General features: G+C 37.0%; 3 protein-coding genes across 5 annotated transcripts in view; 1 reads left to right on the plus strand and 2 right to left on the minus strand.

The window, feature by feature from the left end:
* LOC144643576 (uncharacterized) overlaps positions 1 to 1,280 on the plus strand; it is a 3,437-nt gene extending 2,157 nt beyond the window's left edge. The window contains exon 3 of the mRNA XM_078502884.1: positions 89 to 1,280. Within this exon, the coding sequence (XP_078359010.1) occupies positions 89 to 432 (344 nt within the window). The 3' untranslated portion in view covers positions 433 to 1,280. The remainder of the gene's footprint in view (positions 1 to 88) is intronic.
* Positions 1,275 to 22,899, minus strand: LOC144643516 (cytosolic purine 5'-nucleotidase-like). 3 transcript variants are annotated; one of them, XM_078502798.1, is made up of 26 exons: positions 22,840 to 22,899; positions 20,571 to 20,698; positions 20,312 to 20,382; positions 18,724 to 18,803; positions 18,395 to 18,435; positions 18,062 to 18,101; positions 16,941 to 16,996; positions 16,758 to 16,797; positions 15,885 to 15,933; positions 15,692 to 15,749; positions 14,812 to 14,908; positions 13,943 to 13,996; positions 13,393 to 13,418; positions 12,874 to 12,934; positions 12,723 to 12,758; positions 12,204 to 12,285; positions 11,944 to 11,969; positions 11,561 to 11,627; positions 11,143 to 11,186; positions 10,981 to 11,048; positions 10,689 to 10,747; positions 10,431 to 10,482; positions 10,021 to 10,081; positions 9,674 to 9,731; positions 4,263 to 4,381; positions 1,275 to 3,618 (listed from the first exon to the last, which is right to left on the minus strand). In XM_078502798.1, exons 2-26 carry the CDS (start codon positions 20,657 to 20,659, stop codon positions 3,301 to 3,303), a joined length of 1,752 nt encoding a protein of 583 aa, XP_078358924.1. In that variant the 5' UTR covers positions 20,660 to 20,698; positions 22,840 to 22,899; the 3' UTR covers positions 1,275 to 3,300. The 3 variants fall into 3 exon arrangements, with proteins under 3 accessions (XP_078358924.1, XP_078358922.1, XP_078358921.1); XM_078502796.1 differs by having other exon boundaries at positions 22,775 to 22,870; XM_078502795.1 differs by lacking the exon at positions 22,840 to 22,899 and adding an exon at positions 22,215 to 22,766.
* Positions 6,630 to 9,039, minus strand: LOC144643564 (uncharacterized). Its single transcript, XM_078502871.1, has one exon. The coding sequence runs from the start codon at positions 7,842 to 7,844 to the stop codon at positions 6,951 to 6,953; it is 894 nt and encodes a 297-aa protein (XP_078358997.1). The 5' UTR covers positions 7,845 to 9,039; the 3' UTR covers positions 6,630 to 6,950.
* Positions 22,900 to 23,020: the final 121 nt, after the last annotated feature.

Below are 23,020 nucleotides of genomic sequence, written 5' to 3' on the forward strand. Positions count from 1 at the left end.
TATTTATTCTCATCTGTTTTCTCCTTGTGAATAATAGGATCATCAGACTTGGTATAATACATAAATGTTACTTTTTCTTGGTTTCCAGTTGGAGGAAAATTTCAATCCTACTGGCCTAACTTTCTCACTGATGTCAGCGTCTGTGTGTATGTCATTGACAGTAGTGCTTCTGAAAGATTTGAAGAGTCAAAAGAAGCCCTGTTAAGAGTTCTCTCAGACAACACCCTAAAGGGAGTCCCCCTTGTGCTCCTCGCTTGCAAACAAGATGCAGCAGGGGCTAAACCATCACAGGATGTAGCGTCATTCTTTGGACTTCAGGAACTGTCTTCTAGTCGTAAAACAGGCATTGCTGCTGTTGAAATCTTAGCCAATGGAGAGGTCCGTGGAGTACAAGAGGCAAAAGAACTCATCTTGAACTTTTGTACACATTAGCTCTAGCTGGTTCTTTATTGTGCATTATTGTGTAGATACCTTATGGTCATAGTCTCTTGTTTAATTTATTTCATGTTGACTTGTGAACCAATAGTTAACTGTGATGTAAATACTTTACTGTGTAGTTGCATTCTTGGTGTGAAAGAATGGAATCTTATCCAGCAAGTCTGAAAGGTAAAAGCTTGTGGCATATACTTATCTGGATCTACAACTGAGAACCGTATTTTACACTACATAAAGAGGAGAGTATTCAAAAAATTCTTATAGGGCTGGCCTGATTTGTAGCTCTTGGCTAGTTAACTCAAAATATGTGGTGTGATTTGAATATGGCCAAGTGGGGCATCATCAGTCTCGTTGCCACCAAAAACAACTTGCAAGAATAATAAGTACATGTTGAAGACAAAAGTCTCTGCCAAAGTAGTCACCAACCTCCATTCTAGACTCTGGGGCTATGGTATAGAAGTCACTGATCATGCATTCTCTCCTCGCCGCTTCCTTCTTAGCCGGCAGAGCCTGGGGGACGAGGAACAAGTAGCTCTGGGGACACATGATTTGATTGGCTAGATTTTTAATAAAGAGAATTATTCAAATCTAGCCAATCAAATCAACTGTAGACTGTAAAATCAGTTATAAAGTTCCAGCCAACATTGAAACTTTAAGTACAGCACTTGTGATTGCAATATCTTTTTATTAGAAAATGGAAATCAGAAAGTCTTAAATAAGTGCTCGTATAAAGATATTCCACAATTGGCAGTGAATTTTATGAGGTTCAACCTAGTGAAGTCAGAAAGAGATCAGTTAACTAATATTTTGGTTGAAAAAGTAAACAACAACAGACAACATTGGAATGTTCCTTTGTATTTTTTATTAGGTCTAATGATGTGAATAATGTAAAAACCCATCAAATGATTAACAACAAAGCCATGATCTAACAGTGAAATAGCCTGCGAAACAGACAAATGTTTGGGTCACATGCACAATTGACAAAGCTGCTTTGCCGCTTGCACACGTGATCCAAAGCTGAGCCAGCTCACAGACTAATGACATCACAGTTAAATACCATCATGACAAGAACTAGAAATCTTGTGATAACAATAAACATTACTGGTAATATAATAAAAATAACCCTGCAGTGCACTAGTACCATTTTCTTAATGAGCAATTTTTGTTAACTTGATGCATGCTACTATAAAATAAGCCCACAATCAGGCTATAAATTTTTCCAGATCCTTATTTTGATCTCTTTACATGGGATGCTCCAGTAATAAAAGCTTGTAAAAATGTATAGCCTGATGTACTATAAAATGTGATTGTTGCCACTTGCAAAAAGCTCTTACTATATGTTTTCTAGCCTTGTTTCATAAATGATATGATAAAATACAAGAGAAAAATATTGTTTTATATAGGATTTTTCATTACATTTGGATCAAATGCTCAGCATTAGTAAGATGATCCATCTACTGTGAATTCTACTTGTGTTAAAAGAGACAGCTACTGTTGAACGATAAAAAGGTCTCAAATCCTAGGATTTGAGAATGCATAGCAGACAATTTTAGTTGAAAGATAATGCATATATTTTTTATTACTGTTTTTTTTACTTGTTTTTTCTTTTGTGTTTATTTTTAAAACCTTGCCAAACCCCATAACATTTAAAAACGCTTGAAAAAATAATTAAATATTTAGTTTTTCGTAACTTCAACCTTAAATGTATTACTGTCTGGCAAAAAATCTTTAAAACATAAACACTTGGAAATGGCATTCCACCACACTACCTTTACTATACCACCTTTCATTGCATATTTGTCAGAGAATCTTAGAAGGTGGAATAAAATCTTAAATTGAATTTAAAATAATTAATCTCATATGTTCGATTTACCGGTATTTTAAATTATTTTGTTTACTTTTGAATCCCTTTTGAACCCACAAAAATACATCGTGTGTCTCCAGAAAATATCTGTACCCTCCCTGTGGAAGTCATTGGAAAATCCAAGGAGGTTGGGGTGGGGTCTCAGATGTCAAAATTTTTAAAGGAAATATAATATAAAGCTTAACTGAATTATATCTAGAGGGGTGGGGGATTAAAACCAAAAAGCATCCATGGGAGGGGTATGCATATTTTCTGGAACAATACAATATTATTACCTGCTTGTTAAATATGGTTGCATTCTTTTATTGACAAGTAATTTATGCAAGAGATACACATGCATATCGCTTTAAAAAATAATCATTATAGACCATTAATTTGAGTTGACAATGCTTTCTTTGTTGGATAAAAAAATCAGCCTTTATAAATGCCTTGTTATCTCTTCTTATTGTCTGTTTCTGTGCCAGTGGTTTACAGTGTTTTTCTCATTGAAAAAAAAAAACTATTGATTGAACCTTCATCTTAAGCCTTTCATTCCCAAAAGAACCCAAATGAAAATTTCACTTAGAAAAAAAAAAGTAAAAACAAACTGTACCAGATTAACAATAAAAGTACTACACATTCAATTGAATGGTCAGACAATAGGATTTTGTTGACACTTCAGGCAATATTATTGTGCAACAATAATATTATTGGTAGCAACAGGCTGATTAAAATAACAGTAACTTGGGTAATCAATCTTAAACGTAAGTCAGCGCAACCTACAGATTGTTTACTAATCTGACTTCAAAGCCTAAACCTGTTATGAGCAGCACGGTGCCCTGCTTTTCTTGCATACACTGCTCAGTGTAATATCACTGGTGATAAATACCCATTTACCCTTTGCGGATATAGCATTATTATAATTGATGTTCCCCTAAGCCGCATGAATTTGTGACGCCAAACAGCAACGAGATTATGCACAGCAAGTTCCCATTTGCTTTCAACTTCTTGGATATGACACCTTAATCTGTACCAGGACAATTTTCAACTGGTAGGATGTCTTTTGTGGTCTTTTCTTCGTGAACTGTCTCAAGGGGATCTTCAGCCAGTTCTCCACTTTCTCCTGGTAAATCATCATCGTCGTCATCATCACACCGGCATGGTGCTCGTGGAAGAAAAGCAGAGCCAGAAGAGTTGCTTCCAGTGGAGCTTATTGAGAGTTCCCTTTGAAGAGTGCCTGGTGTATCTTCACTGAAAGAGAAGCCTCGTGGGGCAAATGCACTGCTCTCTGTGGGCTCAAACAGCTCCCCTGTGTGTTCCACTGTGGACTCATGAGGCATCTAAACAAAAACACTTTCTCAGTATACATCAGTTTACATTTTTAAGTTACATCAAATGTTTGGGTGACTTCTGTACACTAACCATAATTTATAAAGACACTGCACATTGATGTGAATTCAGTGGAATGTCAGTGGAAGGTCTAAAAACATGACGATAAGGGTTATGTTCAAAATGTTAAAGATGACAGGTTTCTATTGAAAAAAGAAATAAAAAAAATTCAAAAAATTGGTGCCAAGTTTTCAAGGGATGTAGTGAGGTAAGTATGAGATGTGTGTATGCTCTCTTATTTTTTTCCTCCGTCTCTTACAACCTCAAACTTCTATTGAGAGGGTAGCAAAGGGGGGTTGTGATCCTGTTTAATGTCCAAACTCTAACCAAGTTCATGTGTCACATATATTAAGTCAAAAATCCATAATGATTGTGTCTTTTCTAGCTACTTTAATGCGTCATGGTATACTTTTTGCCCTTATCACATGTCACACATTAACCCTTTGCTACCCTATATTGATTGGCTACACAGTCAAATAGGATCACATTCTTATTGCCCTAGGTCAAAAACCTCATTGCATATTAGGTAAGACATTTGCCACCAACTACCAGAATCTGTAAATACAGACAAGGATGGGTGATCCTTCTCACTTACCAGCTGGGGTGGAGCTCTGAAGAGATAACTGAAGGGATAATGTAACAAGTTTACACATGAAGCTGCATACAAATCAGCATAGCGTGTCGCTTGGCTGGCAAAGAAAGTCTGTCTGTTACCTAAAAGAGATTTCAAAATGGGATTATGAATAAATTATTATTGAATGTGAATGTAAATTTCACTATACACCTATCAATCATATAGATGAACCACAGAGCAGCTTAAAATCAACCCAACTGCACGAGTATGTCTTGTCAAACCAGTTCAGGATTGTATATGCCTAGTTGTCTTCTGGGAACTATGTTACCGGTAGGTAAAGTCTGTTTGAGTCAAGTGGCCCATTAGGACGATTTTCTCCCATTTTCATAGCATTAAGTGACTTGGACTTATTGTACCTCCTTTCTCCCCTCCCCTAGTACTCGTTTTTACACCTGGTGGAGCGGGACACTGTGAGAGTAGAGTGGAAAGAGTCTCTTGCCCAAGAACACAACACAAAAACCTTGGCCAGGACTTGAACGTGGACTTCATTGCCACTACAACTCCCAGAACCACCTTAGCCATACTTAAACTGGCAGTTTTCAGGGTTGCAACAGACATCAGTTTTTAAAATTCTTTGAATTTTTTTTTTTTGATAAAAACAAAATTTCCCAGACCAAATAAACACAAAATGTCAGATATAGTAGCAGCCTCCACTTCATAACAAAAAACACTGCTGAGATCACACTGAAATGTTTCTTCAAGCCATCAATTGTATGAAATCAGTGAGGATAGTTAAATTCCAATTTTCCCTGGCTTTTCTTCGAAATGTCAATTTTCCCTAGCCTGCAAACTCAGATGCATTTCTAGAACCTAAAAGACATGACTCCAGCCCAAAAAATATAAGCTATAATAATAGGTACGAGACACAATGTTTTAAAACAATGCAACTTTATTCTATATCCTTTACTGTTTTATTGTGTGGGTCAATACCACAAAATACCAGTAGTTTTTCTATGTAAAAACATTTTACGTTATTTTTAAAAATACCTCACACAGGTGAAAAAATTAGAAGGAGTATGTAAATTGGTGCATGCAAAAGAGCTTGATGTTTCAAATAAGTTCTCTTAACCTTGTACAGAAGCAGAACATCACACATTATAACCTCTTACTCTAGCCCTAAACACTTTGAAAAAAGAGAATTCTCATGTTCTGCTTCTAGTTTGACATTAATTTTTTATCTGAATTTTTATATCTGCTCACTACCCCAACCACTTTATAATAATTTATACATTTATATAGCGCTAAAAACTATAAATATTCTAAAGCGCTGTTTACTATATGTAAAAATAATATAAAAATATAAAAATTAGAATGAACCTACATACAAATCAAACTAGAAACAGTGTGATTGAAAAGTTAAAACGCTTAAACGCGAAATGCTTTCTTAAAAAGGAAGGAAAGTCTTCAATTGACTTTTAAAAGTCTCCACTGATGACGCTTTGCGAATGTCAACAGGAAGCTCATTCCACAGGGAGGGGCCTGCCTTGGCAAAGGCTCTATCCCCAAAAGTTTTCAGTATTGTCTTAGGGACAACTAGCATATCATGGCCATCGGAACGCAGGTTGTACCGACCAACAGGCTTGGCCTTCAAAAGGCCAGAGATGTAAGGAGGAGCTTTCGCATGAAGGGCCTTGTACACCAGTAGCAGTATCTTAAACGTCACCCGGTACCGAACAGGAAGCCAGTGTAGTCTACTTAAGATGGGAGTAATATGGTCAAATTTAGGGACCAAGCAGACCACACGTGCCGCGGCATTGAGAACCCTTTGTAGACGGTCATATTGGTATTGTGGGAGACCATAGAGTAGTGAGTTACAGTAGTCGAGATGTGAGGTGACGAAAGCATGCACCAAAATCTTCGTTGTTTCCTCCGAAAGAAATTTCCTGATCTGCCGGATGTTATAAAGACTGCGGAATGCCTTACTACACACTTTCCCAATGTGAGAATTCATTGACATGTGGGAATCAAACCATGCTCCAAGGTTGCGCACCATCTTCACAGGTTCGATCGTTGACTCTCCAACTGTAATCTTGTCGATATGAATCTTGGACAATTGCTGCCGGGAACCGATGATTAAAAACTCGGTCTTGGTGTCATTAATCAGAAGGCGGTTAGAAAGCATCCAGGCACGGACATCAACTTTTGTTGACAAATTGTAGAAATTTATGTTGTTATTTGTGTTGTCATTGTCACCACCACTGTAAATGATTGCTTGCTTGAACTGCACTAGAAAAAGATCTTGATTTAAATATTTTTTTTTGCAACACAAACTTTTGACAAGCTTCGTCACTACCACTTAAAGGAAATAAAAAAAAACACTTCTTTTAAAACTGAACTTTTACTACATTGCCCTCCTACCGACCATTTATTCACACTTCGTTCAATGACAATCCTAATGTAATATCTGAGTTGTAAATTACTTGCAAAAAAGTTACAGTTGGAGTTTACCGACAAAAAGCAGGCAGCAATAGAACAAAGTGGGTGGGGCAGTGATATGAAAATTCAAGTCCATTACACAGTGTGTCGATTTTCCTAGTATTTTTGAATGGGATAAAAGACTAATAATCAGAGACTGTACCAGACATGTCTGCTTGTGACAGAGTTGACTGTTCAACGATGTACATCACAAGTCAAGATTAGCTTTCTTTTTTAGACTATTCTGTTATACTTTGGCCTTAGTTCTCTTCTTTCAGCACCAATAAGAAAGTTGGTTAAGTCCTCAGGCCTCCCTTTTCCATGGTGGGTTGGGTAAGAATAATCTAGCAAATCTCCAAGCATCAATTTTGGAAACTTTTGGGCCAGTTCCTCATCAGAATCTCTTGTGAATAGTCTGGGATTTAATTCAAGACCAGCAGAATAAACAGGAGGGAAAATGTAAGCAGTGTGGTGATCTAAGCTGTAACCTTCAGGGAGGTTATACTTGTGAAGGACAGCAAACTTCTCTGGCGAGCCTTTTGTGTTGTGAAGCAAAAAACAGGGCAATTCCAGTAGCAACTTTAAGGCTGATTCCTGAGCCATTCTAAGCTCTTCTGTAATGGTTTTCATGCGGCTATCAAGCTCGCGTTTTGACATCGATATCATCCTGACACACGGATGTAACAAGTGGACATTCTCCATTACTCCATCCTTCTGCGTGCGAATCACCCCGCGTAAATAATTCACCTTCCGATTTTCGTGATCTTCGGTGAAGACGAGAACTGGTGGAGACCGTTGAATTAGCTTTTTCTTCTGTCTAGGTAATAAGCCTGACGGTTTTAAGTATTCCAACCGTTGAAGAATCAATTCAGTTCTCAGGAACAGCAAGTTCGGTTGGTTGAAACGAACGTGGATGACATCCAATTCGTGGTAAAAGGTTTTCAGCGGCTCTAGACCAGAGAGTGGCTTTTTAGCTTTTGCAAAGCATCTGTATCTCCGCAGTTTCATCTTCTCTAGGATTACTGCATCTAGCTCGGATCTCGTGTAATGGCGCTTTGGTACAAAGCACTGTACAAAGCCACCATTCGACCAACTAGCCGGGCGAATTTTGGCAAAATTTCTCCACATATTTCACCAATTTCTAGCCTTGAGCTCTTCTTAAATATTACGCTGATTGTTTCGGGATTAAAGATGAAGGTTTGTTACAAATACGATCGAAAATAGGTCTCGTTTTCCAACAAAATCTCTTACTCCATCGACAAAGATGGCCGCCAAACAGGCACTCTTTCCCAGGTTCTCACGGCCAAAGTTGCTTCTACTCTATGTTATACACCACAAAATGTCCACGGGTAATATTCACTGTCACAACCTCCCAAAAGACAGCAAGAATATTGTTGCTTAGTACTTTGTTGTACTTTTTTCCCCTTATTTTTCTTCCAGGTATTAACGGCCAGACGGGGTGTTTTGTATTTTGAGTGCCTGCCATCCTGCCCACCCACCCCTCTAATTAAAATCTTGTGTATGTTTGGCTAACACTGTCAAAACGTTTCAAACTGATTACCAAAGGTTGAAGCCCTCGTAGGTGACCAACTTTGCCTACGAGAGCTTTAAACATAACAAAGAGATCACAGGGACAGTGCTCTAATGCGACATTGAAACAGATCAAACAGATATCAATCTCAATTTAAGCGGGAGTAGTACTGCTGATTGCAATCAGTCTCTTAACGGTGGCTGTTTACAAGAGCTTAACAACAACAACAAAAACAACAAAAAGTCGAATTCGAAAATCCAAAAGATGGACGCCGCCACTTACGGGAGCTTTTACTTTAACTGAAAAGATTAGCTGAGAATGTAAACATGGTAAACAGGGTTTCGTGAGGGTGTTCGTAACTACAGCTCATCGCTAACGCAAGTGTTGTCAAAGAAAGCTTCAACTGTAGCCTTCAACTACTGCTTCTAAAGATTCGTTTAGCATCGCAAAACACAACATGCAGCGATATGATAGACTTGTTACACTGTACTGTGTTGTTTTAATACAGGATTAATACGAGCTCTCACGAATCTAAGAACAAAGTCTGTTCCAAGGCTAGCCTGTTTGTTTATTACTGTTGGTGGTTAATCTCCGGTTTCTGTACCATAAAACGACTGGGAGTACATTGCATTGCCATACTCCTTTTGGTTGCAATGTATCAGATTTCCTGACCTACTTATTCATCCCACTCATAGGTCTGAGCGCAGGGAGGAACTGCTGACAGTATTGTGTCTTGTCTAAGAGTACAACACAAGGGTAATGGCCAAGATAGAGTTTCTAACTGTATTTCTTATAGCACAAGTGTTGTAAATAAAAACTCATAAAATAAAAAGCTCAGTAAATAAACTCAGTAAATAAAAATCTATTAGGGGATCAGGGAAATAAGATCCCGATCATGGTCCTTAGGCTTAAAAGACGCCATGTTCCGCCATGTTCATACTTAGAGCCAAGCCCAGTCTCCTAAAGACATGTCACTTTATTCATTCAAAACTCTAAGTAACTTTTCATTTAGTTCAGTAACACATTATTTATACAGGAACAAATCGCCAGTTCAGCATAATAAATCAAAATTGCAGATACTGGTTTACTCTAGCTGCTTGGCAACTATTGCTGCTAAGCAACTTGAAATCTCGTGGATATGATGATGGCGGGGCGGGGCGAAAAAGGTGAAATCCTGGAAACGAGGTTGGATTCGTTGGTATAAACCGACGAGCAAAACAATCTGCTTATCAGAACAGAACATGATGAATTCTGACTGCAAAATCTCTGGACACCACCTCCACAAGGATGTGTCAAGAATGGTACTTTGCCTCACAGGATAATATTAACACCGAATTCTACTTCCTAACGTCTTCTTTCAAGAAGTTTGTGAGACGTTTTTCTGATCGGTGGATAAGAAAGCGGCCATGGAAACAATTCAACTTACCGCTGCGGAAGAGACTTCCCATCTGCCCGTAACACGTCTCCATCATGTTAGTTACATCCTGACGAAAGAAAAAAAAAAACAGGTCAGGTCTGTTACACACAAATATAATCGTATCTCTCACGGAGAACACCATAGTACTTCTGGTTTTACAGCACTTAAACTGGGAAAAAGAAAACGCACCGGTCATCTGTCTTTTAGCCTGCTATGAAGGTATTGTCGTGGCTCGTCACGCAATTTTTAACGTTTGCATGACCAGAAATATTGAATCACGAGCCAAAGAGTCCAAAAAGAAGGCCTGTACATGACCTTCCAACTGCACTATCACAAGGTACAGCAAGCTTACTTACCCTGATTGAGTTTTTTATTTCAGTGATATCTGGTTTGTCAGTTGCGGCTGAGTCCAAATTTCTAGGAATAGAAACACGGTGTTAAGGTCTAGTTAATGCTTAGAGGAACCCGAGATTAACTACTGCTAGTCTTCAAAAATACGCGTGACACGGCTGTCATTTCAACCTTTTCAGTCAGGACAAGGGGTGTACATTATGCATCCATGATATCGACATGTTATAACACCAGTAATCCCCATCAGAAACGATTTGGCATAAAACTCGGTGTATTAATCGAAAAGAAGAGCCCCTCACAACTACTAAGTGAATTAAAAGTCTTTCTTTTTCAAATGCGCTGTTCAAAAACTATCACGAGAAACAGTCCTGAACAATCAATTAATTAGACCCAGAACGCTTTTCTGCACACTTACTTGTAGGTGTCCGCTAAGGCAACATCCAAATCACGAAGTTTTTCGAAAACATCTAAAAAGGAATAAAGAGAACATGTCCGTTCTTAAGACTTGAGAGAGATCGTACCACCGCGAAACCGGGACGGCATTTCATTTTAAATTTTGACAGTTTTAAGCGAAGATGAAAGGAGTGTAATCCTACTTAATGTAAGTCTTACGAACAACTCCTTTCAACGATATAAGCGATCAAATCATCGATATCAAACCTTCTGTACTAACCTTGTCTAGATTGCCACACCTCGAGTTCTTGAGTCAACTCTGGAATCACAAGATACGTTCTGAAACATCATGCAGAAAACATATCGTTAATAGCATATACCACCAGTGTGTCACACCATCCTTACATAAATCACCATTTTAAATCACTCACCCTTCAAAAAAATTTTATCACTACTCTGCGACGTTAATGCTCAAAGAAAAAGATTTAACTTCATTTTACAGTTTTGATTCCCTATTATTTGATTTTATGACAAAAAAGGAAATCAAAGAAACTGCTTTTCCGTTATGTTACCTCCACCCTTGCTTTTTCTTGGATTTGAGGATATCACCAAATATGTGGTCCCCAATGTACAGGATGTCCTGAAATGAAATAAGTTACAATTAAGTCTCTTGCAACTCCACAGAGGAAAAATGTTATACGAAACACTGCTAACATTTCGATCTTTTATCTTACCTTTCCTTCGGCTCCGATCAGGTTGCAGAACACATCAGAGGAACCTAAATGACACGGAAAAAAATTAACGATAATTTTTCTTAGCCTGACTATTAACAGGAATTGAAAAGGATCGAAAAAACAAAAAAACATAAAAAAGGGAATTCTTAATTTCACGATTTGTATTTTTTTTGTGTCTGACTTCATGGCTGAATGTTTTTCAACTACTGAACTTGCTGATTTATTAATATCTCATTATCAGAATTGTATCTAGAACATTTAAGGATAAAGCGACTGCACAACTAAACTTTGAGTTATTCCCACCCTTCATAAAGTCACCAGCCACAAGACACAAGATTAGCATAATAATTACTGATTAAAGTTGAGACAAAAGGAAGGGTACATAGATGATTCTTGCGTCTAACTAACAGTAAATTACCTCCAGAGAAGATCTGTCCCTTCTTTAAGTGACCAGAGTATCTTCCAATGCTTAAAGTTCCAGTCTCCTGTGTTATTAAATTAGGTGCAAAGAAACAAAAAAATATATGTATCAATGTCTAACAATTAGAAGTCGTGGATGGCATTAGTGAAATCTTTTTAGAAGTAGGAATTAATTTCCACAACCACATTTCTAAGTTTTGAAGACATGTTTTGGATACGCCCTCGTTGATTTTTAACATGAATTAGAGTTATTAGCACCCCTTAAAGCAACTGGGCCCAAAAAGGAACTGCATGCTAGTCAGATCGTTTTGTTTAGTTCTATTTAAACCTAGTCCAAAACTTAAGCTGAGTTTGAAATGCAAGATATAAAGAAAATCTTACCGTGTCCACCCTCCTTAGTGCTGTACCTGAAGGTAGTAATTGAAATTATAAAAGTTAACATTGAATGAAACCTAGTTTTTTTCTTACCTACTGCAATAGTGCCTGGACACTGTCAGCGATGGCAGCATGCAATGAACCAATTTGAAAAATACAATAAGATTACAATTGTTGCATGCAAATTTATTTGTAAATAACAACCCATTTTTCATTTTTTTCTTTTTTTTGTTTCTGTATAAATGAACAACAAAGCACTCTGTTACCTTCTCCAAAGAAGATTGGTTTCCTTGCATCCACACCAACATAGTCAAAGTAGGATGTCCACTTTTTGGTTATCTTCCCTGACTGAATTGCAAGAAACAGTAAAAGTGAATGCTTCAGCCATGAACAGGACAGAATATTGTTGTCAACCTTCATTTCCTTGCATATCCTAAACAGCTATTACTAGGTCAGAATACCAAAGTTTCTGTCTTATGGCTATAAATCATTCAATTTGTGGCCCATAACTTCTGGTATGAACCGTTAATTAAACATTTATAGTGGACATGGTTGATGTTAAATGCAGGTCTACGACATATTGTACACACAATAATTTTGTTATAAAAGGTTTATTAATAATATTGTTGCAGAAGTGATCAGGTGTAGAGATGGGGTGCATTTTTATACTTTTTATGAGCAGATGTTATAAAACCATTATGGCATAAAAATAATCTATACTTACACTTTTAAAATACTTAAATTTATGATAATGAGTATATTTCAAGCAACATGGCATACAGTACCTCATCTTTTTCATCCAACAAGAAAGACATGATTTTCTGGAGAAAAAGTACAAAAGAAAGGCCTGTTTAGATAACATCTCACTTACAAGTTAAAAAACACCACATGTGACATAAATGCTATTTGCCGTTGTTAACACATTGAGCTACTTACTTCTGTGTACGAATAGCCACTGTTTGTAAGAATAAATGTCTTGCGCCCATTTTTTCTCATTCTAAAATAAAAACGATAGTCAATAAAACCTTCTGCCAGATCAAACAAGATCATATTTAGCTGATAAGTACCGTAAGCTTCTATTACTGTAAGCAGGGTAAAAACAGCCTTTAGAAAATAAATTGTATTTAGTAGCTGAACTTTAAGATATTTAGCGGGCAGTGAGCTATGATTCTGTGGGGCCCTGCAGGGGGATCCCGTGTCGCTTGTCTATTAATATTTATTGCATGTCGCTGTTACCGCTCCATGTCGCGCGGTTATTGAAGAAAATTGCTGTCCTTCGGAATAGTTCATAAGGGTGTCATGTCGCATTTTGTTGGCTGTCACTACTTTTGGGCCATATGTCGCTTGTCGGAATTTACCCTGGCAGGGCCTCTGTGGACCTTGCATTTGAATCAAGCTGGACATGACACAAATGTTTGTAACCCATAATTTCAGACAGAACAGTTTTAGACATACCTGCTTAACATCTTTGCAAGTTTAGGCTGAAAACAAAATCATAGAGACAAAAGAGAACTTCAGTTAATGATATTTTTCACTTAACATTATTTCATCGACTGCAGGTACTTCTTATATCCTAACAAAGTTAAAACAACAATCTTTTTCAGCAACAAAAAACTAGCACATTAGTAAGTGAAAGCGTGCCCCCTCTGATGGCTGATGATTTTACTGAGTAAAAAAAGTTGTTTTGAGATTGAAAAATCAGTGTTTGGGATGGGCAAATGTAACGTTGAATTGAATAATATTACACAAACACAATATACAGTATTGTCTCTATTAAATCCCTTAACATTTAATTTTGGCCTTGTGGACCTGGCAATTATTTGACTCCTGCAGTAAATTGAGCCCAGATGAGGCTTTTACTCATTAGTTTTGACAGACATATATCTTGCAATTATACCCATAGCTTGTCTATACAGATAAATATTTGAGGGGCTAAGTTGCCACTCCACCTTGAAGACCATTGATGTGTAAAATTGAACTAAATCATTTCAAGTACAATACTTACCTCTTTGATTACATATGTGTCAAGATTATCAACAGTGATTTGTTTAAGTGTACCCTACAAAGAAAATATTTTGTTGTTAGATTTCTACGCCTTGCTTATTGCAAAGTCTGTCATTTCATTATCATTATTAATGATAATATTCCTTTAAATACATATATATCAGGTATTAGTAGAAACTCAGCTGTGTTCTATTGGAAATCCGCAAATCTGATTGGTTCTCCCACTGTTTTCTATTCGCCGATAGAAAACAGTCGTGCGCGCGAGTAGCTCTTTAAGCGGTAAATTTCCTTGATTTTTGTCTTCAAAGTGCACAAAATTCTAGGTTTTGGACTGCAATCCTTTAGAGTTTCTACTAAAACAATTAGACTACTCGCCCTCGTTTTCTATGAGCGATAGTCAACTCGGCTGCGCCTCGTTGACTATTTACTCATAGAAAACTCGGGCTCGTAGTCTAATTGTTAAATAGAACAGTCAGATAGTTGGGAAAAGTCAAATATTAAAAAAAAATAGTGTCAACAGTACAGTTCACATCACTGTAATGATAGCATTGTATATTTCTCTTCATTCTTGTCCCCAGAGCTGCGTGTCCCTCCTAGCTGGCAGAGCCTGGGGCACGAGAAACAAGTGGCTGTGGGAACACATTATTTGATTGGCTAGACTTTTAACAAAGAAAATTTAAATCTAGCCAATCAAATCAACTGGTTTAAAATTTTAGGTTTTAAAATAGTTGATTTGATTTGCCAAATTAAAATTTCCTTTGTTAAAGTTCTAACCAATCAAATCATGTGTCCCCACAGCCACTTGTTCCTCGTGCCCCAAACTCAGCTGGCTAAGAGGGACAAGTGGCTCTGGGAACGAGAATGATTTACCTTCAGATGCACCCAGTCTACCGCCGCTCTGACATCTTGGTGTATGCTCTTGTAAGTCAAAAGCAACTCATCCAAACTAATTACACCACTATTTGTTCTGTTGACAAGAATTAAGTTCATCATTAGAGTACTTGTATACAGTAACTTGCATTTTGTAATTGATATTTAATAAAACAAATGTATGTGAAAGCCTATGCTACAAAGTCACAAATTCAAAATATCTTTATTTATGTTCATGGCAATGTTGATTGTTACTCAGTTTCACTTTGATATAACAAACACTTTGCACTGGGGTAAAAAAATTTCAAAATTAATGCCTTTCTAGCCAATATAATTATTGTTGTCAATACAAGAAATAGTTATACCCTAAAACTACACTTTGATAATTATGTCCTGGATTGAACCCAGGTATTGTTTAACAAGTACTGTGTTTCAAACAGTGGAATTCCAAATTCTCGAGCCTCCAGGCGTAACAAAAATTGGTTCAAGAAATTGGGAGTTTGAAAAATCGTAAAACTGCAGCGTTCGACTGAGCAAAACAAATGCAAGGGAGACGACTTTTGGGTTGAGCTAAATAGCAAGGTACAACTGGAGAAATCAAGGGTTTGAGAAATTGGGATTCCATAGTATATATTAACTGGGTTATTGGCCATTTTCATATATTGCTTCAAATTTAACAGAAATGTGTGTTTCGGTGAACTTTTTTCAGCGAGTACACTTTGCGATGCCTTTCATAATGACTGTGCATCTCGTTAGCATTCAAATCCTAGATATATCTCCAAATTTCATAGTGAGAGTTTATTATTATTTTGTAGCTGTTAACAATCGCAATTGCCTTGAGGTAAGTTAAAATATAGTTTTAAAGAATAGTTTTACTTACCGTTTAAAATCTGGACTGTTGTCAAAGTAATTAATTAAACAGGCCAGCAAATGTGTTTCTATCATTAGAAGGAAAAAGACAATTATATTTAATAAAATGTCTTTATGCAGTGCAACACCAAACCTGAACAAAACATTCAACTACTACCAACGTGTTAACTGTTGTTATTATAAATAATTTGCATTACACTTACCTGGCAAGTTGAATAATGTATTCAGTATGAAATATCTTGAACTATCCATCTGTAAATTAAATTTAATTATTTAATCGTTAATAATAATATAAAATAATAATAATTACTCAATAAATATACGATTATAGAAAACAATAATAAGTTAATATTCAGGCAATGATAGACTTGCTCTGGCTGATGTTTTTTGCTGCAAAAAATTGCATCATTTCGTGCGCATTGGGTTGGTTTCTTTTATCGTGTAGACGTCAGTTTCGTGTGCCGTGTGCAGTTGACGTGCACCATGGCGTGTGTTAAAATTGCGGTTTTCTTCCCTTTTTTTGTGGGAATTCAAACTCGTGGCTTTTCATTGCTCTCTTGTTTCTGTAAGATTTAAAATGGACAGGCACAAAAGATTACATTTGTGTTGTTTGCTCCAAATTGGTTTAACTGCCGTTGTGAGAAGGAAACAAGCCTGCTCAAGTGGTAAAAACACAAGCGTGTCTCACGCAGAGCGCGCTAAATCGGCAAGCAGCATGCGCTCAGTAAGTTCGTGTGCAATAATATCTCGATGGCATCACCAGTGAAAAAATCCACCGGTAATGCCACATTTCAGAATTGGCACGCTGCAGGTGAGACAAGTCGCTTGTTCTGCCACGATCCTCCACCATTTTTTGTTTTTCATGCCCACACACGCCCTCCGTTTCTGTATCCAGCGGTCTACTGCGAATCAAACGAGCGACTTGGAGCAAGTCTAGCTTAATGACCCTGTTACCTCCTTTTGGTGATCACTTTTGTTACTTAAGCATCTGTTGGTATTAAATGTGAAGGATGAATAATTTCTCTCGTTTTGAGAAGTGAAAAATATAAATTGGAAAAATTACTACTGGTACTTACCTGGACAAACTTATTTGGGTACAACTTCCTCACTTCGTAACTGCAAGAAAAAAGTAAATAAATGACATCTGCACTTTTCCATAAGTGAGAAATCTACTGTACTGTACTAAGTACTAAGTGGTTACTCCAAACAGTTGCTAAAGCCAACTAAATTCACTCTACATTTCGAGAATTTTCACCTACCCGTTCAAGAAATCAAAACCATGTACACAAACAAGGATATTTCCATAGGTGTCAACCTACAAAATAAAGAAAAAGTTGCTTATTTCATACAGCATAAAACTTCCAACTATTACTGTTAGCAAAATAGAGCATGAAATTTTGGATATTTTGGATAGTTTATTATGGATATAATAAAACATGCTAGTACTATAAACTAAAATGTTGTATTTATAAAATGTCAGAGGAATTGTGTGCACTATGATTGGTCAGTTCGACTTCATTATAGCTCCATAAAGCATGCGGCTTATGTCACGAATTTGAGCACACATAATTTCTTTAAAATTTATAAAAGAAATAAAAAATCTTTCTCCTTGTGCACTGTTGAGTTATATAAGTACAGTCAACTCTCTCTTAACGAACACCTCTATAAGACGGACACCTCCATAAGACGGACACCTGGTGATGGTCCCTGCCGTTTTTCAGTCATTTTACTGTAACTAAACTCCCTATAAGTCGGACACCTCTTTAAGACGGACAACGGACACTTTGAAATCATTAACGGACACATGTTTTATTAGTGAAAGTTAGTGAAATATTAGTGAAAATACTTCCAAACTTCGCAAAGTTAGTCAGTGCCCTAAGGATACGTGTATACCAAGCTTACTACCCACAAACAATGAGGCTTTAACGGATTACTTCTTTGCTTACGTATATGGACACTAAAAAGGTCGTTCTCTACTTACAGTGTTACAGTTTGTAGAAGCTCTCAATTTTCCTTTTAAAACCAAATACGGTCCTTTTATTATTTTAGTCTTGTTGCAGTTAGCAAAGGCTTGTTGCAATGTGCAAAGGTTTAGCTTTATTATCTCAGAATTACTGGTGTCATGTTACCTCGACTCTCTACAGATCGAGCAGACACCTCTCTAAGATGGACAGCTGCGGCCGGTCCCGAAGGTGTCTGTCTTAGAGAGAGTTGACTGTTCTTAGGAATTTTTTAGAACACAAAAAGTGCAGGAAAAAAACTTTGAAAAAACTGCACCTTGTGCTTCTCTATGCACTTCTTTAGTATTCTTAAAAATTCCGACGTGCTGTATATAACTCAACAATGCACTCTGGTGTTATTTCTTTAGTAAATCACACACCTTCAGCAGATTTCCCAGTTCACAGTCGAAGAAGAGACCCCTGAGAAGAAAAAGCGATCTATACATAAAACACTTGTTAATTAAAAAATCTTCAATTTACTTCTGGTACCTATTTACATGCCTACAGCAGGTGGAGAAAGGCACTGAGACAGAACACAAGTTTTGTGTCAAGTTTACCTAAGAACTCAACACAATAAAGACTTTGAAATCCAGATTGAGTCCAATACACAAATTTTGGGAGCTTTCAAAAGTCTTAAGAGAAATTATAAATTTATTTTCACTTTTGGAAAAAGTTAAATGCTGATGAATCTAATTGCATTACAACTAATGTACCTGACTGGGAAGGCTTCATTGTATTCAAATTTGAGAACATCCTGCCAGAGAAGAAAAATATACTTTTAGTCAAGTTATAGAATTAAACCTGGGAAAACAGAGGTGGATTGTACAGAGTAGCATGTACATATATCTCATTCTCACGGAAAGTAACACCACAGCAATACCTATGTAAAATAATTAAAATATTAATATAATACAAAAGAATCATGGGAAAGTTTTTATAAAATGACATTTTTGAAAATCTTGAATATAATAATAATATTGTAATGTATGTCTTGGGAAAATATGCCAGTGAAAATACATTTACAGTTCTTAACTCAAATTACCTGTGGGTAACCAATTGAGGCTAACCTCTCACAGACTAAGTCAAAGGCTTTCTTTTCATAGACTGGGGATTTGTAAACTGAAATAGATCCAAAATGTAAGATCATCAGTAAAATATTATAATAAATACAATTATTTATAATTATTATATATTTATTATATATTTATTATAATTATATATAATTATAATATACAGTAAAACCCGAAACAAAAATGTGCCAAGTAGCTGGGGAAAATGCTGACTTTTTCCCCATGCAGCCATCTTCATACATATACAGCATGTGGCATTGGAGTGTAAAGTGAGATGGGTAGGGATGTGATGTATGAAGACGACTGGGGATGAGTCAGGAGAAAATGCTTGTTTTTATATTGGGTTTGTTATACTCGGGTTCTGTTCCAATAGGGTTATCACAAAGTGCAAGGTAGCAAGGCATGCAATCCATTCCCGTTAGCCTAAATAGCACTTCGGTTAGCCGGAATGGCACTCCACTTAGGACCCGCATGAAAACCGGGTTGTCTTATAGTTTTTTTAAACAGCACACTTTCACATGAGACTGTGTGGACTTAAGTTCCAGGTCTCCTATCTGAGGCATCAAATCTGAACAGATAAATTTATTGAGCCCACATGTTCTTCACCCTGGGGCTGTAGCCTTGTTGTTGAAGTAAAGCTTATAGGTCTAAATGATTCTGAGTAGGTTCAACGTGACCCATGCCAGATTAGTCATGGAGAGGGACATGACAAAGAACAGCAACTGGCCCTCCAGGTAAGAATTTGGGCATGGGACTTACCACTCCACCCCATAAAAACACAAACACTTATAGAAACCTCTGAAACATGCCACATGGGATAAAGAGGCCTTAGTCATCTTTGGGATTAGTGGGAAGTGCTCATGGACAAAATTTTGGATTTTATTTAAGATCTCTTCATGTTGGCATCTTCATGAACGTGTATGCTAAAGCCAGCTGCACACTAGAGGAACTAGCTCAGCTATTCGTTTCACGTGCCTGTTTACTATTCGTTTCAGCTATTCGTTTCACATACCCATTTACTCATTGCACATTTCACAGCAGACAGTGAGGAAAGTGCTTAGCAAGTTTGATTCGGAAGCCGCCATGTTGAAGCATGTGAGCATTCTGTGTGTTATTATTGGTCAGTTGATATTTCTGGTAGAGCAAGTAGCTCACGTCGCCCGCATCCATTGAGGATTTTTCCTCTTGAGACAAAAATATCAAACACAAATGCCATATTTTCCTCAAGGCCTCAGGGGGTAAAATTCTCACAAAAAAATGTCCACACGCAAGAGAAATCTGCTGAGCAAATGGGCACATGAGGCAGTTAGCTCAGCTAGATGCTCTAGTGTGTGGCAGGCTTAATAGACAATGCTTCCATGTATGTCAGTTGTCACATCTGTAAAGCATACTCTAGATTAAGCAACTTCTCCATAATTTAAGATTTATGATTTAAATGCAAGAAGATAGTAATAAACATTTAACATTTTAACTAATCTAACTAATAAAACTAATATTATTGGTTGTTTTACTTAATTAGCTGCATTATAATGTTCAATGTTTTGTTGCCTACAGCTGTACCTAAAGTATAGTCCATGTCAAAGCCAAAGAATTTAATTTTGTCCAGACTAAGACTTCTATTGACAAACACTCTGAAAAAAAAATCACTCACATTATGTCATATATTTTCCAGAAAACAATGTTAGCTGATTAATAAATTTCATCAGGAGGTGGGAGGGGGGGGGGGGGGGAGAGAGGGAGGCAGAGCTCTGATGGGCGTCAAGTCTTATTGACAACCCTGCAGTGTGAAAGCAAAGCAGCACAATATTAATGGACATACCTCTTTGCAGTGTCTCTCTTGAATGCCTTGGAGCCATCAGGGGTGTCCACACTGTTGTTAAGGTCATACGGGTGCGATGCGTAAGGCATCTTTAAATCCAACAATTCTTTAGCAGCAGAACGCTTCCCCTAAAACACAACAGCAGAGATTGCAGTTGTCTCTTCAGTCTCAAGCTTGAAATACTTGTAAGCATTTTGTTATATGGTTCATAAGACAGACTAAATACAGTACAGTTGAATCCTGATAACTAAGAAACATGTATTCAAAGGTAATTGAAAAAGGTTGAGGTTAGAGTTATTGAGGGTAAAATTAGTAAGAAATGACCTGGAGGGGAACTGGAAAAGTTTTGAGTTAGCAAGAGGTTCAAGTTATTGAGGGTTTAAAATTCAACTGTATATGAAATTGGGATGGAAATTTCAGCCCGGGCAAACAAGCTGAAAAACCTCACATAATTGCAAGCTTCAGCCTGGGCTGAAAAGTGAGCTTCGGATGTTAAATGGCGGTCACAAGAGGGTTTCTGTTTAAAACTGGGCTGAAATTGCCATGTAATTACAACAAAATTCCAGCCCGGCCCCTGTGCTGAAACTCACCATGTAATTGGCCTCTAAAAAGCAGTCAGAAGAAGTATATATGAATAATTGAGCCATGAAAGTGCTTGATTACTTAAGATTGATACCAATCCATGTAGTTAAAAAATTAAGCTGTGGTTTATTGTCAAGGTGGTTGAAAAGAGAAAACACGAACCTTGAAATACTTGTAAGGATTTTGATATGGTTCATAAGACAGACTTAATACAGTATATGTCAGTATTTCAAGAAGAAATGACCCAGGAGTCTTTGGGGATAGATGGCCGGGATGGCTGCTAATATAGTATGCACAATACAGCATCCATGATTCATGCAGTTTGGTTTGTCAAATATATTGTATCGACCATCTTTCTAACAATAAACCTACATGTATTTCTAAACTTTCTGCAAACGTTCATAATTCTATTCCGTGATCAGCATTAAGTGAGTTTTATAAAAAAATCCTCACTTAAATTTCTGCTAGCATGCATGCGGGGCAGTAAATTTAATGAAAATTGGAAAATTGTTTGAAACCACAACACAGCAAATTATTAACATGCCAAAACTTTGCTTTGCAAGTAATATCTGATGTGTATAAAATGGTAAATTCTACTAGAATTTGAATATGCTTTCAAGTTTCTGAAACGCCATTTAGAATTTCCTAACTTGTAAAATTCACAGGTCAGCATTTCACACCTAACCAAGCAAATGCATCGTATATAAACCTGCAAAAGCAGGTTCATAATCGCTGTCAAGATTTTATAACATCACTGTTACATAACCGAAATTTTATGTTAAGAGATCCTTATTGAAAAGAAGACGTGTAACATACAACATTTGTGATACTTGAAATTTTTCTGTGTTGACGAAAACATTTCGACAAAATTCAACTGCATCTATAAAGTTCAACACGATGATGCCACAAATTAGACTTGTAAAATTGAATGAAGACGAAATATGACAACTCAGATTAGCCAGAAACTGATGTTTTCGATCAATAAAAAGCCAATGATTTCATCATTTCATTCATCTGAACGACGTGAGTCACGTCATCGCGCGAGCAAATAAAATATCTTACCTTCAGATATTCCTCTACTCCATTTGTGCTGGCAATTGTCTTTGAGTCCGTCATATTATGTTATTATTTAGCTTCACAGGGCTTCGCTGATTACTCGAAATGTAGGCGATTGCGTTTTTGAAAGAAATTATTTGGCTTACTTCTCAAGGAACAAAGAGGTAGTCTGGGCAAGCCAGTTGTTGCTCACGAGTGTAATAGCTAACCAAAACAAGAATTTGATTGGTCCAAACTAACAATAGAAATGCGTTGTTGTCGTTCTCGATCTCACGCAAGTTTGCTTGGTGAGCCAGAAACTTCACCGGCAAAACGCTCAGGTTTTGCAGAATTCTTCCAAGATTTTGAAAGCTTTTGCTTTGTTAAGGATAAAATGGACGCAGGGACGAAATCTCTTTATAGGTTGGATTGATTTTTTTTCGGTGACGAGCTCGAGAGATCTGGGCAATGTGACCGCTGACATGGCTGAACAACACTCGGACAATATTTCGAGGTTGATTGTTCAATCATTTGAAACCAGACAACCACAGATTGTCAGTGCATAATATATAGCCATGTGAACTTACCTTCGATTTCTTCTAAACGATAGAAATATGCATAGTTCAAGCACTAAAATTGTGTTTTCCCTGACCTTAATAGATTCCTCTGCTACGCACCACTAGCCATCTGCAGCATTTGCACAAGAAAGACAACAAAGTGAAACGTCACCTGATTGGTCTAAGTTAATGTTTGTCCAGAATCTAACCAATCACAAGGCTTCTTAAAAATTGCATGCTGAAAAGAACAAAAGGCGGGAATGGAAAAGGTCCAAG

This window comes from Oculina patagonica, chromosome 2, assembly GCF_052425735.1.
Source record: "Oculina patagonica isolate OP01 chromosome 2, crgOcupat, whole genome shotgun sequence".
Taxonomy (NCBI): Eukaryota; Metazoa; Cnidaria; class Anthozoa; order Scleractinia; family Oculinidae; genus Oculina; species Oculina patagonica.

Coding starts and splice junctions, on each gene's coding strand:
- LOC144643564 (XM_078502871.1), bottom strand. CDS start 7,844: ATGTGGAGAAATTTTGCCAAAATTCGCCCGGCTAGTTGGTCGAATGGT.
- LOC144643516 (XM_078502795.1), bottom strand. CDS start 22,268: ATGACGGACTCAAAGACAATTGCCAGCACAAATGGAGTAGAGGAATAT. Junction 20,383..20,570: donor AAGAGAGACACTGCAAAGAG/GTATGTCCATTA, acceptor TTTTTTTTTCAG/AGTGTTTGTCAATAGAAGTC. Junction 11,049..11,142: donor TGATCGGAGCCGAAGGAAAG/GTAAGATAAAAG, acceptor ATTTCATTTCAG/GACATCCTGTACATTGGGGA.